General features: G+C 37.7%; 1 protein-coding gene across 1 annotated transcript in view; it reads right to left on the bottom strand.

The window, feature by feature from the left end:
* The window catches only part of LOC311069366 (F-box/WD repeat-containing protein 4-like), a 45531-nt gene that overhangs the window by 6858 nt on the left and 18103 nt on the right, over positions 1-20570 (bottom strand). The window contains exons 7-8 of the mRNA XM_084092464.1: positions 15917-16057; positions 13253-13394 (exon numbers count right to left, since the gene is read on the bottom strand). Coding sequence (XP_083948590.1) covers positions 13253-13394; positions 15917-16057 — 283 coding nt within the window. The remainder of the gene's footprint in view (positions 1-13252; positions 13395-15916; positions 16058-20570) is intronic.

Below are 20570 nucleotides of genomic sequence, written 5' to 3'. Positions count from 1 at the left end.
CTGAAATCTTGCCTGATGAACAATAATCTTTCCTCAAGAGTAAAAATGCCATATAAGCGCCAATCCCGTGGGTGCTCAAGCCAGTTAAATAGTTATTTTATTAAATAATAGTTATTTTTGAATTAAGTGCTTATTTTAAATAGGTATATATTGAATATTTAGTAAACCGCTACTGATCATCAGGCAGGCCTATAACCTATCATGGATAGAATGTACTTTTGTTTGGTTGGTAAAATGTATTCGCAGTGTATAATAACTTAGCCCAGTTATCATTTGCTCATGGAAAAATAGGTGAATAAAAATGTTTTATATTTGGTTGGTAATTTATTTGCATGTTTGTTTCTCAATGCGTTGGGTTGAGATAACGATTAACAATAACAAGCAGCTGAAAGCTAAAGTCTGAGTATTCAGGGTTGCAAACCTGTGTAAGGACGGACATAGTGCCAAAAAGTTCATAGAAGGGACGGCAACTGGCTGCAAACAGCTGAGTTGAAGTTTAATTAATTATTACACATTCCTAGTCACAGAGAGAGCAACAGTAAGTGTTCCAGATAAAAAAAAAATTGTGATAATTTGTAAAGCATTCAACCAACGAACCATAAATGATGCAGACACTTTAAGATTGAATTCCAGACATCAGATCCCATTCATATCTACAAAAGGTATACACATTTGATCAGCTTTTGCATTTCCTGGGGCAAGTATCCATAAACGTGGGTGTTGCTAGCACTAATGCTCTACTACTATAGCTACAGGCACACATGTCTGAATTATGAGCTTGTATGTTTTTTTTTTTACTTTTATTGAGCAATGACACATTAAATTGGTCAAAGGTGACAGTAAACACATTTATAATACAAAAGGTACAACATATTTTTATTTCAAATAAATGTTGTTCTTTTGAATTATTTTCTATTCAAAGAATCCTGAAAGAGAAAAATCTCATGTGACACTTAAGACTGGAGTAATGGCTGCTAAAATTCAACTTTGACGTCACAGGAATAAATTACATTTTAAAATACACTGAAATAGAAAATTAGTATATTAATAAAATAGTTAATTTAAATTTATTTTTTATAAATTGTACCGATCCAACTTTTGAACAGTCCTGTATCATTGAAAATGGGGGTCTCATGTGAAAAAAAGGTTGTGATGTAGAGATTGCTTTTCATTATCTAATATAATCAAGTCCCACTCTAAATTTTCGACATTTCACAGGCATAAAGCATGTGGTTTCAGTCATGTTAGCAGATCTGAGATCAGCCTATCTTTCAGGCACCTACATTCCCTCAGAGATAACACCTGTGGAGAGCAAACAGCTCACTCCCTGTTTTTGTTTTTGTTTTGTTTTTCTTCATTCCCTGACCTTGATCTACCACCTGTCACAACAGAGAGAAGAAGAGCATCTTCAAACATACACGCCTTTCACAGTCAAGGCCAGAATGAGAACAGTCAAAACAGCCTCAGCCCATCATCAGCGAAATCTTTAAATATGTACTTTTTCTAGACAGCCAATATTAAAGTGTCAATCACAGTCAACTGTACAATTCGAAATGTCACTAAACAATTAGTTTATTGCAGAACGATCACAAGCCTACAGATAAAACATGGCTCGGCCTGAAAAATCCCCTATTGTACACCCTTACTTCATCAGCAGCAGTAATAATAGACAGGCCTTTTTAATTATTTACCCATCCCTCAGAAAGAATAACATAAGGGATGAGACAAATATTTATGAATCATTCATCTGGTTGTGTATTTACCTGTAATCCAGCTAGACTGAAATGGAACAAACTGGCCAAAGAATTGTATTCTTTTTACAGATTAATATTTCTTGATGTTTTTGAATTGGTCTAAATGAGAATCTAAATTAAGGTAATTAGGTTGCAAATTGCTGACTTTAATAAAGACTTTTAAAACTTAATACAAAGACATTTTACCACTTACTCAAATGCAGACAACAAGGCCATTCACTAATTTATGTCCTTTCTTTAACAGGCGCAAATTTGAGATTAGAAAAACAAAATATTGCAGTCAAAATATTCTTTATATATGTACACATACAGTGAGGAAAATAAGTATTTGAACACCCTGCTATTTTGCAAGTTCTCCCACTTGGAAATCATGGAGGGGTCTGAAATTGTCATCGTAGGTGCATGTCCACTGTGAGAGACATAATCTAAAAAAAAAAAATCCAGAAATCACAATATATGATTTTTTAACTATTTATTTGTATGATACAGCTGCAAATAAGTATTTGAACACCTGTCTATCAGCTAGAATTCTGACCCTCAAAGACCTGTTAGTCTGCCTTTAAAATGTCCACCTCCACTCCATTTATTATCCTAAATTAGATGCACCTGTTTGAGGTCGTTAGCTGCATAAAGACACCTGTCCACCCCATACAATCAGTAAGAATCCAACTACTAACATGGCCAAGACCAAAGAGCTGTCCAAAGACACTAGAGACAAAATTGTACACCTCCACAAGGCTGGAAAGGGCTACGGGGAAATTGCCAAGCAGCTTGGTGAAAAAAGGTCCACTGTTGGAGCAATCATTAGAAAATGGAAGAAGCTAAACATGACTGTCAGTCTCCCTCGGACTGGGGCTCCATGCTGTGATCCTAAGATAGGTGAGAAATCAGCCCAGAACTACACGGGAGGAGCTGGTCAATGACCTGAAAAGAGCTGGGACCACCGTTTCCAAGGTTACTGTTGGTAATACACTAAGACGTCATGGTTTGAAATCATGCATGGCACGGAAGGTTCCCCTGCTTAAACCAGCACATGTCAAGGCCCGTCTTAAGTTTGCCAATGACCATTTGGATGATCCAGAGGAGTCATGGGAGAAAGTCATGTGGTCAGATGAGACCAAAATAGAACTTTTTGGTCATAATTCCACTAAACGTGTTTGGAGGAAGAAGAATGATGAGTACCATCCCAAGAACACCATCCCTACTGTGAAGCATGGGGGTGGTAGCATCATGCTTTGGGGGTGTTTTTCTGCACATGGGACAGGGCGACTGCACTGTATTAAGGAGAGGATAACCGGGGCCATGTATTGCGAGATTTTGGGGAACAACCTCCTTCCCTCAGTTAGAGCATTGAAGATGGGTCGAGGCTGGGTCTTCCAACATGACAATGACCCGAAGCACACAGCCAGGATAACCAAGGAGTGGCTCTGTAAGAAGCATATCAAGGTTCTGGCGTGGCCTAGCCAGTCTCCAGACCTAAACCCAATAGAGAATCTTTGGAGGGAGCTCAAACTCCGTGTTTCTCAGCGACAGCCCAGAAACCTGACTGATCTAGAGAAGATCTGTGTGGAGGAGTGGGCCAAAATCCCTCCTGCAGTGTGTGCAAACCTGGTGAAAAACTACAGGAAACGTTTGACCTCTGTAATTGCAAACAAAGGCTACTGTACCAAATATTAACATTGATTTTCTCAGGTGTTCAAATACTTATTTGCAGCTGTATCATACAAATAAATAGTTAAAAAATCATACATTGTGATTTCTGGATATTTTTTTTTTAGATTATGTCTCTCACAGTGGACATGCACCTATGATGACAATTTCAGACCCCTCCATGATTTCTAAGTGGGAGAACTTGCAAAATAGCAGGGTGTTCAAATACTTATTTTCCTCACTGTACACGTGTGTATGTATATATATATATATATATATATATATATATTTGTGTGTGTGTATATATATATATATATATATATGAAGAGTTCAGATCTTCAGTGATAAGCTCGTATATTTAAGTTCAGTAATTTCACTTAAATGACAATTAACAGGTAATTTTCATTGCCATTAAAGTAAAATTACTGAACTTAAATATACGAGCTTGATAAAAATGACCATTCTAGAAGAAATTTTCAGATGGCACTAGGCTTTTGCATCTGAACTCTTCATATTATTTATATATATATATATATATACACACACATACACACACACGTATATGTATATATGTACATATAAAAATATTTTGACTGCAATATTTTATTTTTAAATATTAAGTTTTAATATTTGGTGTGACCACCCTTTGCGTTTAAAACAGCTTTTGTCTGAGGTACACTTGCACATATTGCTCAGTTAGCTTTGCAGGAAGGTTTCTTCAAGCGTCTTGGAGACTATAATGAAAATACTAAGGTAGCTAAGATTTTTGCACAATACAGTATAAGTACATATATGTATAAGTACAATGTAAAAACATTTTGTACACAATAAGTGCATTGCATCAAATTATTAATTAAAATGTTAGTATGGTAGACATTTAACATGATTATTGATATTACAGACACTTAATATACAGTGGGTCCAAAAATCATAACATCTTATAATAAACACAATCTAGATTTTTTTACAGAATTTACCAAAAACACAGTTTACACTTAAAAGTCATGATCTCTAATGACTTGACACTGTTACAGGATTGAATATGTATTCCTCTACATTTAGTCAAGCTGACAATTTTAAAAGCCATATAAAGAACATAGCTAAAGCTGTTCAGATCAGACCTCCAGGCTGTCAATTTCTTAACCTTTGTGTTAAATAAAAACTGAATCGTTTTGTTTAGAAAAGGACGAAAAAGAACAAGTATGAAACATGTAAAATATGTTTGTGACATGTCAGACTCAAAAGACTAAGTAATCTTTGCTGTCACCGCTGTGGACACAAGCAGACAGGCTGTGCCTCAAACCTAATGAGCTGACTAATTAGACAGCATTCTGGGCACCATTACAACGTTTGACACACTTAAGATGCCTCCCAATGCTGTCTAACTAGGCAACACGCTAGGTTTGGAGACGCAGCCACAGCCTACCGGCTAGGCTAATGATGCTAACAGTGTCTTTACCTCGGTCAACGCTGCCTCCACTGACACCGAACCGACTGGTCCAATAACCGCGTTACTTACAAACAACCCCATGCCCAGTTTTATATATCCAACCCCCCACATTCCGCCCTTTCCCGTGGCTTTCGACACATCTGCGACACGGCAGGACATTCAGCTAGCCTGCGAGCTAGCTTCAGTAACGTCTCTTTCTTCTTTCTTTCAACTCTCTCACAAACTCCGAAAGTCTCCTTAAGGCCCGCCCCCTGCTGCTATTGGTCCGTTCAAGCGAACACTTCCTGCTTTGACAAATAAACGTAGCCACGATTGGTTGATTTATCTGTCGTTTAAAAAAAAATAAAGCGACGGTAGGGCGTGACTTTGTTGTTCTTTACCAGCTGAGAACAAGAAATCAGCTGACACTGAATTTAAAGGGGCAGGATATGACATATTTCCCTATGCAAAAATGAAAGCAAGCAAGCAAGCGAGCAGATAGATAGACTACAATTAATTAATTTTTAAATCAATTTATTAATTATTATATTAATAAATGTATATAAGTATGGATATTAATAATTGAATTTCAGTATACTGACTGAATCTTTTCTTGGAGGATGCAATCCAGTAATGCATATAGAATATTAAGAATACTAGAAACAGTCCAGAACAATTTATGAATTAATAAAAGTGTGGAACATAAAACAAAGATGCTGGATTCAAGTATCTCAAGTGTCTCTCTAAAGTCATACTTTTGATTTTCATTCTAATATCGTCTTTGCGTGTCGGTGTACAAAAGCAGCTGCCTTGCCGGCCAGTCTGGCAACATTTCAGGCAAACAAATATTAAGTACAAGCCTAATTATTTTTTTTGTTGGAAATAGTTAGGAAAGTTTTTCAAATTAATTTTCTTCTTTACCCAACTTCACCAGATGCCAATCTACACACACAGGGTGCATCTATACCGCCTTCAAAGAAATGTCAGCAAATGAAGGCATGGTATTAGATAGGATGTTGTGAAAACATTGGTATCTACAGCCTTGATGCTACCTTCAGATTCTCCCTGCGAAGGCAGCATGGTTCAGGTTTCGGACACAGCAAGAGTATCATCGAGAAAGTGACAACCACTGACCCCTGCAAAATCAATGTAATCTCTCTCAAGTAAACTTGTTTGTTTTGTGCTAAATGTTATTTTGACAGCCATAGCTAAGGGCTCTTATACTTGCTTTATTCCTGCGACATATCTTTCCGACTTGGGACTGCGGCTTCTTAGGTGAGACTCTTTGAACTGAGCCAAGTTAAAAGGAACAAAAGCAAACAAATCACATTGTTCTTTCAGGAATTTTTCTTGTTCACTGGCTTTCATTTCTCTCTTTTTTAGGCACTTCTCTCATTCAGAACAGTGAAGTCAATGGATCCTTACATCCCAGCTTGACAAGTTAGGAGGATACAAGCTAATCCCCTTAATCTGTCTATTCTCCCGTGCAGTGCCAAAGGGGGAGAGGTACCCAGCACAAGTAATCCTATAGAAAAAACAATAGGATTAGACCCCAGCTCTTGGAGTGACAATCAGATATCTACTGACTGATTTGCAAAGTAGGGTCGAGTTTCTTCAAATTAGCTTTTTTTCCCTCCTCTAGGGAAAAGGTGCCTTTCATTAACTGCTGGTGGGATTCCTTTAGGACAGATGCTGGAGGTCCGCATGAAAGGCATGTATTCTTCGCTTCCAGCACACAGGTCCTGGGCTTCTCCCACAGCAGAGGCTGAAAGGTGGGGACGCACCATTGGCCTGGGCAACCCCTCCACCCCTTTACCCTCTGTCAACTCCTTTATGATTCGAACTCTAATGCCTTTAAAAAGTGTTTGACAGATGGATCAGATTCCACTGAGGATACATGTAGCAGATCAACAAGACTAAATGATGAGGGCAATGTGAGATACGCTGCCTGTTTGCAGCCATGCAACATGTTTTTATTTTTATTTGTTTTGTCTGTAACACTTAATGCGATTAATGTTTTGGGCAGTTTTTGCTTGTTGATATATTTTTTACAATTGATACATAAAACCTTGAAATCTGGCTATTTTACAAACAACTAATTAAGTGTATATAAAGTTTCCAAATGAGGGTTTCGTAGTGATGCCATTGAAGAACCATTTAGGGTTCCCCAAAGAACCTATTATAGGATTCCATTTTTAAGGAATTTTCCATATTGATTTTCCACAGCGGTTTTGTCCATATTTTGAATCAAGCATTGCATTAAATATATATTACATTACATATATAAAAATATAATTTTTTTAAATTATTATTTAGGGTATTATTCAAATATTATATTGCTATATAATGGTTCAGATGTCCATCATTTTGGGCCGTGAAATAATATTGCCTGTACAATAGATGTGTCTTCCTTTTGACCTTTAGATGGCACTATTGGTGTAAAATTACCCCAGAATCCTCTGAGATGTCTGTACGGGTTGAAGCCTATTCTTGGGTGTGTGATTAGCCACTGTGACATTTGATACTTAACCACAAGCTAATGCAGCTTGGGAAAGGCATCATCCTGTAGGAAACAAGGGTCACCTGCGCTGAAAAGGAAGTCCTTGATTCCATTTAAGTCCAGTGAACTTGGCCAAGCAAAACATGATGTGACTCTTAACTTCATCTCACATTACTTTTCCAATCCAGTCCATAAATAAAGAGAACATTTGTGGATTATTGTGCAAGTGAATAATGTGTGAAATTCAGCTAAACCTACTATGTCATTTTGAGGCAGAATAGTCGTTTTCATATTAATAAAAGTCAAGACAACACTGAGAAATGTGAATGGAGAATGTGAAGCTATGAAGTTCTTGTTCATGTATCTACAAAATATAAAACATGATAAAGAGTTGAATGACTAAAGACAGGCTCTCACCCTCCTAAAATCGTAGGTAACATGCCGGATACTGTTTCACCTGCTAAACACTTTGCTCTCCCAGCCAAATAGCTTGACTTCCCACTATTCTTCCAACATCTGCCGGGAGAATCACGGTGTAATTGAGGCTTTAAAAAGGCTTGCCAGAAAGCTCACCAGATGCATCATTACTGTGTTCGGCCTGTCTTTTGAAAGCTAAATTTACGAAGCGGTCTTTGCTCAGGTCTCTTTCGGTGGTTTGCACTCTTTACTCTGAACGCTGTTGAGATGCTAGAGCATGTGTCCAGCATGGGAAAAGATGCTGTACAAACAAACAAAACAACTGGAGCTATGAATTAAAACAAATTAGATCATAATGCTTTCAAAATTGTCATTAGCGGTTTCTCGTGACTGCTTCTTCCCATCCAGATGTTTCTTCAGAGATCAAAGCAGGAATGTGCTGTAATGTTGTAAACATATTTGTTGTGTAATACTGGTAGATAATGTAAACCCTGGTGCAGGAAAAGTAGACCTTTTGTCCTCAAATTGCCAGTATGATTTTACAGTGATTTGTGCAGGTGCAAAGCGTGTAAAGTGGTTTTAATCCCATGTCTTTGTAATCACTGCCTTTTTATATGCCAGCATTTCCAATCTGTGCTGCGTGCACAGGCAAGTATAAAGATAAAGTGTAAATAATCATGTTATGCCAGACGTGACACTGCTTGGTCTGTGGACAATGTTTGTGTGTGTTCCTTTGTGTGCTGTAGGTTCTGAAAACGTAATCCTCAAATCCCCTTCCCATAAGTCGCCTCCAACCCCTCCTCTGAACTCGGAAGGTCTTCATACCTTTGTCAGAAACTGTGAGCTTGTGGCTCACCCACAGTTCCTCAAAGGGCTTTTGGTAATGACCTTGCGCTAGGTAGATAGATAGATAGATAGATAGATAGATAGATAGATAGATAGATAGATAGATAGATAGTTAGATAGATAGATAGATAGATAGATAGACATGATAAACATGATATATATATATATATATATATATAGACAGATAGATAGACATGATAGATATATAGACAGACAGACAGACATATATAGACAAACATGATAGATATGATAGAACATGATATCATATGTGGACATTGAGTCATTTTTGTTGTAATGTATTGTCTGTGCTGGATGTGATGTGTTGTTTTGTGTAATGTGGTCGGGATTGTGTAAAATAAGGTATTTGTTGCATGATTGTGTATTTTACACTATGTAGTTTTTTATAAATTATATATTTGGTATATGTTTTTAGAAAGGCCTGACCAGGGACTGGGGTTGCAAATTAGCCTATTGGCTAGAAACCTTTTTATGCAACACATTTACACATTTTGTTATGGCTTTGTCTATGATAATTATGTATGTAATAATGTGCGCTACATTGTCCCTGATAAATAAACTATAAATAAATAAAAATAGATAGACAAACATGATAAACATGATAGATAGGTAGACAGACAGACAGACAGACATGATAGATAGACAGACAGACAGACAGACAGACATATATGATAGATAGATAGACAAACATGATAGATAGATAGATAGATAGATAGATAGATAGATAGTTAGATAGATAGATAGATAGATAGATAGACATGATAAACATGATATATATATATATATATATATATAGACAGATAGATAGACATGATAGATATATAGACAGACAGACAGACATATATAGACAAACATGATAGATATGATAGAACATGATATCATATGTGGACATTGAGTCATTTTTGTTGTAATGTATTGTCTGTGCTGGATGTGATGTGTTGTTTTGTGTAATGTGGTCGGGATTGTGTAAAATAAGGTATTTGTTGCATGATTGTGTATTTTACACTATGTAGTTTTTTATAAATTATATATTTGGTATATGTTTTTAGAAAGGCCTGACCAGGGACTGGGGTTGCAAATTAGCCTATTGGCTAGAAACCTTTTTATGCAACACATTTACACATTTTGTTATGGCTTTGTCTATGATAATTATGTATGTAATAATGTGCGCTACATTGTCCCTGATAAATAAACTATAAATAAATAAAAATAGATAGACAAACATGATAAACATGATAGATAGGTAGACAGACAGACAGACAGACATGATAGATAGACAGACAGACAGACAGACAGACATATATGATAGATAGATAGACAAACATGATAGATAGATAGATAGATAGATAGATAGATAGATAGATAGATAGATAGATAGATAGACAGACAGACATGATAGATGGATAGACAATATATAGATAGACAAACATGATAGATAGATAGATAGATAGATAGATAGATAGATAGATAGATAGATAGATAGATAGACAAACATGATAGATAGAGATAGATATATAGATATATGGATAGACAGACATGATAGACAGGCAGACAGACAGGATAGATAGACAGAGAGACAGACATGATAGATAGATTGATAGATAGACAGACATGATAGATAAATAGACAGACAGATAGACAGACATGATAGACAGACAGACAAACAGACATGATAGATAGATAGACAGAGAGACCGAAATGATAGATAGATAGACAGACAGACAGACATGCTAGTTAGACAGACAGACGGAGAGACAGACATGATAGATAGATAGATAGACGGATGGACGGACAGTGACAGACAGACAGAAAGAAAGAAAGCTAGATAGGCATCTTGCACTCTTCCTTTCTATGTATCAGATAACATCATGAAATCTGGTAAATGAAAGGGAAGAAAATGAGTGCAAGAAATAAAACTAATACATAGTACATATTGTATAATGGCAATTATCTAATTTTACATGCTTTTACAGAAGCCACTGCAGTGTAAAATTCCCTGCCTTCATTTTAGGAATATCCACAATGTCATCCTCAATATGAGTGAGTGCCCATTTCCTGCTGAGCTCCAAACCTATGTATTAATATTTATTGAAGTGACCACGTCTTTCAGTCCCATGAGGCCATATTTCCTGCATGATTGTACAATATCTGCACGGAGGTGTAGGCATTCCTTTTATCCTCAGTGACAAAATCAGCTAATGGATTGTCCCACATTGCATATGATCTAATTTATTCCGTGATTGACCATAAATCACATCAAGCCCAACATGAGCCCCACCTTTTAAGATTTACATTGAGCAGCAAATGTGCATTGTCTGGGGTTGATAAACGTTTCATCTCAGTAGTTTAAAAACAAAGTATGGTAAACATATGTTTTGATAGATGTGCAAATGCTGATTTAAAGAGATAGTTTGCCCAGAAATGAAAATTCTGTCATAATTTATTCATGCTGAATAACGTCCCCCATAAATGTTATGACATGGCTTCAGAAGATTTGGAATATGGCGCATGAGCACATATGGACCGGCCTTTGGTACTTTTTATGCCATTTTGAAGCTTGATAGCCCCAGTCCAAATTCTTACATGATAAAGAAAAAAGTGGCCAGAATATTCTTGAATGATATAAGGGAAAATAAATAAATACATAATTTTCATTATTTGGTGACCTATTCCATTATCTCCCACATATATCCAAAATATATTTAAAACATATGTCAAATGTATGTTTTAATTAGTGCAGTTTAAGGAAATATATTTAAAAATATATATTAGCAGTATATGTTTGTAAAAAATGTTTTGTATATTTTAAATATATATATATATACTTTTTTTGTTGTTGCTTATATCAAGTATGTCTATGACACATTTTATTTGTTTTTCTTTGACACAACTGAGATGTTTAGGATAACATGGCTAAATTCCTGAGTTATCACAGAGGAATCCCAAAGGAAAAGAGGCTTGCTTGGAGTGTGACAGGACAATACCTTTGCATTGTCATCCCGTGACTGCACCAAATCCAAGGGGGCTTTAACATCAGAAGCATGAGGTATTTGTTTTGGGATGGCATGGATTAACCATGTCAGCGCAGACCTCCGCTAGCTCTGGATGCTAATGCGCTCAGCTACTTCTATGCTGCAAGTCACTGCTTTGAGAGGACAGGGAAAGAAGAGGTGTGTGGCTTCCTTCTTTGGTTGTTCTGTTACCCTCTTTACAGATGTCTGCTCCAGCACAGACCCAGCAGCCACCCATAGCTTTTAAAGCCTAACCTTTGACCTTAGATTTCTCACTTTACGGTGTATAACACTAGTCGAAAACACTTACAGGGTCACCAAACATCTTCCTTGCCTCTTTAGGAACTCCAGAGAAATCATTAAAACACATGTAACAGAAACAGTCTTAACACAGAGATTTATAAACCAACCAAAAGTCACTTAATTTCAATGACAGTTGAAGAAAACAATGACAGTTGGCAATGGAATGTTGTAGAGTCCAGTGATTTGACAAGTTTATGCACCTTATGTAAATGAGCAATACAACGACTACCAATAGGAGTTAAGACATTGGCGCTCATGTGATCTGTCTCTTCTGAGATACTGAAGAGAAGTGTCAGTAAGATGCAGTGCTACGATGTGCGTTTGATCATAATAAAAAATGATGCATGGAAAACTGTGTAAAAAAAAAAGGCCAGAGTTTGATTCATGCATTGATAATGATGATACATTATGCACGAATGTAATTTATATACAAACACTTTCCCCTCCAGGCTGTTCATTTGTAATGGTAAGGAAACTGATTCCTTGTCATAATAGAATGACAACCCATTTGTGATCAGATTTTTTAATACTAAGGCCAGTTACGATAATATTTAGGGCATCCAGCAGCAGGAACGCCCACTAGCGACCAATTACAAGCGATGAAATGTTGTATGTGTGAGAGAGGCATTACTGAGGTGTTATGGGATCAATATAAACAGCAACTGACCAAGAAATTCAGTGCAAGGCAAACCTCTGCAAACAAACAACAAAAAAGACAATGCACAAAGGAAACAAAACATGTTTAATTGTCTCATTGTTGGAAAAATATACTTTCAGTTTCAATATATCCATTATCTTATGTGCTGTGGTTTAGCATATATCCCCACAGTGGGTGTTGGCAGCTCTGAGCAGTGTTTGTTTTAGACATCCCAGAGGTCGCAGGCAATGTGTTAAGTCCGTTAAGACTCGGACCACAGAAGGTCGTGAACCCTGCTTGCTTTCAGGAGCATGTGACAGGGGGAATATCCACCAGGCCATAACTGTATCATTAGCGGCACTGATGATCCAAAAGGCAAGATGGCTACTTGCCCATCTGAGGTCTGAGACCATCACTAAGGGCTTGGAGGAGATGGAGCACAAGTCTCAAGTAAAATGAATGAATGGTTATTTCCAGGACTGGGACCCAGCAGTTCTGAAGTCAAGGGAATAGAGGACGGAGGCCAGGGCGGCGTAGAGGTGAGTGCTGTTGAAGCACAGACTGTACACTGGGCTACTGGTGGTGGGCGCCAACTGGAACATCTATCAACCGAATATTGCAAAGATGAACTTCACTACAGTAATATAACATACCAAAAGGTTCTGAAACATGCATGCTCACAGTTACCTGTAAACAGCGTGTTTGCCGTTTGTCCCAAAGACGCACTACTCCATAGTATGACGAGCCACTGGCAATCATGTGATTCTTGTCAGACTTTATACAGTAAAGGGCGCTGTCATGAGGCTCCTCCCACTCCATCACACACTTTCTGTTAGAAAGGGAAATTCAATGTGCAGATATGTTGCTACAAACATGTTATTTTATAGGGCAGTTTAGTCAATATTGTCATCAAGTTTGCCAAATTATTCAATATGCAGAAGTGCAAATGTGATTTAAGAACTACAGAAGGGGAACATTTACTGGGAGCAATGACTTGAATTGTGGTCTGTTCTTCACACGAAGCAGTCGTATGACTTGGAGTGAGTTGTATGGACTACCTTTAATATGTTTTTTGTCTTTTTTGGAGTTTGACTTGAGTATGTGCTTTCACTGTATGGAAAAGAGCAGAGTGACATTCTTCAAAATATCTGTGGAAAATATTTTATGTTCCACAGGAAAAAGGAGTGTTTAGTATCATTGAGATACTATTATAGTAGATTATTTTATTTAATATATGAATACATAGATTTTATTTTTTTATATTTTCTGTTTTCATTTTCAATTTAAAGTTTAAGTAATTTTTTTGTGTTTTTTCCATTTTCATTTTTTATTTTTTATTTTAGTAAGTTAAAATAAATGAAAATAATAAGTTTTACCTTGGCAACTAGCTGAAATAAAATAACTGAATTTAATTTTGTTTATTTTATTTCAAGTAACACTATACATTTAAGTAATGCTATACATTGTGTCCAAATGCATAGTCCAGAAGTTCCAAGTTCCTAGTTACTCCAGCAATTCTCACATTATATTAGACCAGTCCTAAAAAAGAGCCAAAGCCACCATGGCTAGCTCTCCCTGTGTGGCTTAAGGGCGAGCGTCTTATTTGCGCTGGCAGGCCACAAGGGTGAAACTTCATCCCTTGTTTACGGAAAGGGGCTTTCTTGTTTTAGAACAGGTCGGGTAAAAAAAGAGGGAAGGACAGGGCAAGTGTCTGTGCATGAGCTGAGCCAATAGAGATCAATTCTCCATTAATGGTGTGCTGAATAAATCATGGAGAGGGAGTGTGGCTGGGCCGCGCTGCAGACAGCAGGGCAGCAGGAGCGTAAGGGACATGTCTGGATTGGATCTTACTTTGCTGCATATGTATACACACATTCACTCACACAGTTGAAAATTGGCAATTTAATAAATCTTCCTGGTGTTTCTTCATTTTCTTTTCTTTCTATAATTGAAATAATTCAAACATGTTTTCTTGCAAATTATATCTTATTTTATTTTCAAAAAGTCATACTTGGTTATCAATTAAAAAAATGATAGTTTTAATTGGCGTTTTTATAAATGTCTTCAATATATGTCATATGCTAGTTTTTAAAGACATAATCCTCCAAGAAATTATATTACTGTGATAGGAGAACAACAGCACAAGTACCATCAAGTATTATCAAAGAATTGTATGAATGTGATGTTTTGTGTTGTTAGCTGGTTTGTTTCATTCTAAAACATTACATCCTGATTGATTAAAGTACAAAAATGAGTATGACAATAAGAACACTTTAACAGAATATTAAATATTATAGTATATTAGTCCAAATTAACTTAGTCGTTTAAACTAATTCTCAATCCCTCAAAGAGCAAAGGCCAAATTTAGCTCTTTATTTCCATCATAGGAATCCTGTTCATTTTCGTGTCATCATGTAAATAAAGTTAATTAATTTTATTAAAAGTACACACACACACACACAAACACTTTTCTCAAAATTCAAAAGGTTTGTGGTTAAACTAATCCGTCATCTCTCGCCTCTCATTTTTAACCTCTTGTATATATTCAGCATGTCTTGCAAGGTTCTGAGCATTCAAATTCAATTGAAAAGACCGGCACAGATCCTTCTCAATTATTCACAATTAATCTAAAATTAGTTTCACACACTTACCCATCATGATCAGTTTACTCTACAACTGAATTAAAGTGCCCTCTTTTTATAGACGATGACGACTTTCAGATGACTAACCGCTTTGAATCAAGACGTACCACATATTGAGTCCTGACTGGTCTTACTGTGAATTATTGATATCTTAAGAGGGGACATTTGCCCCTCCCCAAACTCTCCAGGGCCCTCTTTCAATCACCTCTGATTTGTGTTACTTGACTGCCCATATGCGATTGTGAGGGTCCCCCTCCCCAAAGCCCTACATAGAGCCCCAGTCCACCCCACAAGCAGCTCGCTGATCCCCAGCACCCGCCCTGTTGCCCTGGAGACGCGGCGCACCACATCAATATGGCCACCAACCGGTGTGGACTTGGGTGGGTGAGAGTCCCGGCGCAAGAGCCTCTCTCGACAAGGGGGTCCTTTTCAATCTCTCAGAGGAACAATTGTGTCCACAGACCCAAGAGGAGGCTCAAGTCTGGCTTCTTTTTTATCTAAACGGTACTCTATGCACAGGAGGGCTTATTAGATTAACAGAGAACACTAATCTTCCTCACAGGCTCTCTGAGACGTACAGGCTAACTTTATTAGTCTCTGTAGACAAGGCCAAATCTGCTGACAGCACAGGTCAATGTAAGCGCTAAGCCTAACTCAACACCACAACACCAATCGTAACGGCAAGGTGCTGAAGGTTCCCAGCCTGTACCTGGAGCAGACGCGCAAATCCCAGTAGCGGATGAAGGTGTCGTATCCGCAGGTGAGGAGCTGGAAGGGAGACTCGTAGATGATGTCCAACACACCTGCTCCGCGGCGGAACTCTGTACCAAGACACGACACCAGGTGACACCTGGGAGGAGGAGATAACAGAAGAAGCTTGCAGATTATACCTTGTCAAACCTCATTGAAGAAGATTAACACATTAATAAAAACACAGACAGCAACTTAAAAAGCAGCCGAGAGAATTACGCAAACTTGCTGGAGGCCGATCATTCCAGAGCGCGAGTTGAAAGCGACTGGACAAGTGAGGTCACCTGCATCTCGTCGTCTGAGTATCAGTTTTATCAAAGCGATTCTGTGCCTGGCAGGCTCATAAAACAGGTCATGTTTACATGCTGTTGAGATTGGAACGTCTCCCAGTCTTCACGTCTCGGAGTCAATAAAGATCTAATTTCAAACCAAATGCCTTCATTTGCTCACTTAATCTCTTATTACCATTAAATCCCACTATACTCGTGCATTTCCAATGTCCACGGACCACACAAAAGCTAAATTAAGTCTTAGGATGAGGAGAAAAAAAGTAAACACCTTTCGGAGTTTGAATGGGCTGCTAAAGCAGCTTAGTTTGGTTGTAAGGTACGTTCCCAGATATGTGAGATAACCGAGAGGACTGGAAGAAAGGAGATCGTGGGTAGAAAGGGGGTGTCGGGCCTAGCACCACGCTCCTATGATCACAGACCCTACGGGTCTGCGGCGCCCTCTGCCCCTGCCTGCGCCGCAGAGGCCAGATTATTGTAGAATCACAATTTCTTTGTTGCTATTTAATTCCCTCCATGACCGTGACTGTGTGCGACTTGTGGACCTTTGATACCTGGTCCCTAGCAACCATTTAGGGGAGCCCAATGGCCATAGCGACCACCCCCCACGTTCGAGGTCTCCTGTGAGCTTGTTCACCGAGGGCAGACTGGTAATCCCCAACCTTCGCTCTGGGGGAGACGAGGGGGGTCTTTCTTAGACACAGGCTCTTTAAGAGATAGTCCCGCAGAACCAAAGGCCAAGACCCTGGTGGGGCTAAAGACAAACTCTCTTGTAGCCCCTCGGGCATCTGCATACCCATCATTTACCCCTTGCTGCTAAAATAACACGCTGGCAACAACTTGAACTGATGGCAGTGCTTAACAATGGGGACAATCAATTAAATGATGCAAAACATTTGTTTGCAAAACATGCAATTTGCATCAGATATTTATTTCCTAAGTGCTTTAGGAAATTGTGTAAACTGGAGAGAGAGAGAGAGAGAGAGAGAGAGAGAGAGAGAGAGAGAGAGAGAGAGAGAGAGAGAGAGAGAGAGAGAGAGAGAGAGAGAGAGAGAGAATGTCTGGCGTCTGCTCGGGACTTTGCAAATGTCAAAGCGCGAAGTGAGAAAAACAAGCATCGTAAAAGAAGTCCTCGCATCTGTGCTCTAATTTTAAAGCCAGTAATAGCACTGTTCCAAGTACAACAGCAAACACCCGGGATTCTTAAATTGTTAGGTCACAGGTTTTTTTATGCGTCCCATGTTTTTTCTCCCGTTTTAGAGAGAACCTGTGAAGATTACAGGATAGAGGATAACCATATAATCTTTTAAATTACTGCATCTGCATGGCAGGCAACCTTGTTCTTGCAGCGTCTGATCTGTTTGGGAACGAGCGGCGAGACTGTCCCTTCTCCAAAGGCTGTCTGATCACGGCTTGTTCGACGAGAGATTTTGATTGAGTGGAAAAGGGTTAGAGAGCTGCTAAGGAAAAATTGATCTTCGATTTAAACTCAGAGTACTGGAGTCATTTAGCAGAGTGACGGCACATGTTTTATTAAGGTCAGAAGGTGAAATGGACAGATTAATTAAGACATGAGAGCGACTGTCCCAGTGGAGTAATACATATACAGTGCATCTGCCAGCACTCCCTCTCAAACGTGTGTTCAAAGGCTGCCAAAGAAAGGTGGTTTGTCTTCTCCTCCTTTAAGCAAGCAAAACTAGAAATTACATAACAATAAGGGAGGCCCTTTCGTGGCTTTTTTTGCAGCTCTTGCCGAAGGAGATGTCTAATGTTCAGACATGTGGAAGCTGAGAGGTCACTAACAGACAAGTCGGGGGCAACCGTGATATTTGCAATCTGCTAAAGTGATCACATGAACAATGTAACCACCAAATATAGACAGACAAACTAGAGAGAAAAAGCTTTATTTTCTACATCCTTTTAAAGCGCTCCTCAAAGAGCAAATGACCTCAACCTAATCCTCTTTGACCCCTGAATATGTTTAAGCTCAAGCAAAAACAACACTCAGTACTTACAATACTTAGCCACACACCCAGACAGAATGTGTAGTTTTTTTTCTACAATGATTTTTTCCTGCACTGATTTTACTAGAAAATATGCAGAATATTTAAATTAATTTAAGTATAGCAAAACGTAGTTAAACAGAGTTGAAGGCATAATGAAATAATATTTAATAAACTATAAATTACATTTTAAAAATGTATTATAAACAATATATAAATAATGAATATATATTTTAAAATGTATTCATCATATGCATGTATGTGTGTGTGTGCGCGTGTATATATATATATATATATATATATATATATATATATATATATATATATATATATAAAATATATTTAATTATTATTTATAATTAAAAATATATACTCATATGAAAGTAAATATATATATATATATATATATATATATATATATATATATATATACACACACACACTGTATATTTATGGTCTTCTGCAATTGTGGTTTCATAGATATTTTTTTTTTGTAGTCTTTATAGAAGTAAAATAAAAAAACTTTTAAACTGCCTTGTTGCCAACAGCTACTTGAATCACATAGTTACGTCTTCATATTTGTGAAAAACTAACAAACTTTCTAACTGCCCTAAAAACAGTTACAAATAAATGTCCTCCTTTTTTATGTTCTGATATTGTTAGAGTTTTAAAATCCCTATTCTGCACTATAAAGAATGGCATGTGTTCGTAATTAGTCGTGAGTTATGGTCTCAGGGCCATCAAAAAATGGTGGGGTTGGCCTCCCTACAGTCCTCTGTCTCTGTTTGACCATTTGGGCCACACACACACACACACACACTTTATAAAAGGAAACTTTAATGAATTGATGGATTTTTAAAAAGGGCAATGCTGAGGACATTTCTTTGGGTGTTAGATCTACAGGAAAAGGTCATTTTGAACTAACGCTCTTGTAAGGTTAAGTGTAGAGGGTAAACTGGCACAGGGAAGCTATGGGAAACAGTCAGTGCCCTGAAAGGATGTGAGACAGGTACATAAAGAGCCCTGCTGAGGTTTTCAGGGCCTAAAACAAACAGAAATCGCATTGCTCTGGCTGCATGTCAGCCAATTTAGCCCACAGTCGAAATAACCACCAGCAAAGAAGAAAGAAGAAAAGAAAAAGAATGCCATGGACCAGGACAATGGAGACTTTTAAATGTCACACGCGTTCTCTTAAAAACAATGAGATTGCAATTTGTATAAAACAGCTCTTGGTAGGATCCAGGCATTTAACCCTTTTCTTTGAGAGAAAAAAATGTTAAGAATTTCTGGGCAATTGTGAGATTCTTTGATGGCAAGAGCCCCATGAAAAGTTAGGGGTCCTTGTAAAGCACCACTTGTGTGTCCCTGACTAAGGCTGATCATAGACTTTTTCACTTTTAAGAGGAGAAAGACATTAAAGAACGTAATTGCCAGGTCCAGGTCCAAGTCAGAAATGCTGAAGTCGGAAATGTTTCCGATTTTCATTATAATGAAAGTTTAATTGAAGCGTAATGCATACTCAGGGTCCAAAATTCACTTTTTGCCTCATCTGTCAAATTGAGAATATTTAACAGTCATTACTTTGTTTTTCATGAAACTGTATCTTGATCTTTTTTTCTTAAAAACAGGATAAGATAATGGGCTTATATACTGACATTTGGTACTTGGATTTATTTTATCCTCAGCATACTATTCATAAACATTTATCCTTAGATTAATTTATGCTTATTTAGTGTTTTCAATTAAATATGAATAACATTAAGGCAATATTCATGTCTATATTGACAAAGCAATAAAAAAAAAACTTGTTTGGTGTCTGGGCATCATCTGTCTTCAGCTTGATCATTATCAAGTATCTTTTTCAAGCGCTTGACTTAAAAGACACTGTAGAAAACAACATGCTGCTAATGTGTTGGCTAACAGTAGCAAAATCTCCATGTCCCTCATACTCAAAACTCTTTTCTTTCCTTCCCTCATAGTGCCGTAATTAGTTCACGCAGCCGGTCAGCTGGTACTCAGAGACATGAGGGTCTGACTGATCTTGGCCTGTACATGTCCTCTCTATTATTCCTCAACCCAGTCAACAGGCCCTGCTGAAAATATACTCAGATCTTTCAAAAAAAAGTCAGTGGCTCTCGCCAGTTGCACTTGAAGTAGCCGGCTGAAAAAAAACAACATCAGGAATTCTCTCTCTTAGGTGATCTGGTGTTTTTGAACATCCAGTGAATTTCTTTATAATGGAAATGAAGTAAAGGAAATATAATTGCAATTTATTTTAGAACTGTGGGTGGTTAATTTGCTGAGCATTTCATGCAGAAAGATA

The sequence above is a fragment of the Abramis brama genome (assembly GCF_963993115.1).
Source record: "Abramis brama genome assembly, chromosome: 19".
Taxonomy (NCBI): Eukaryota; Metazoa; Chordata; class Actinopteri; order Cypriniformes; family Leuciscidae; genus Abramis; species Abramis brama.
This window is presented reverse-complemented; position numbering and strand designations above follow the sequence as displayed.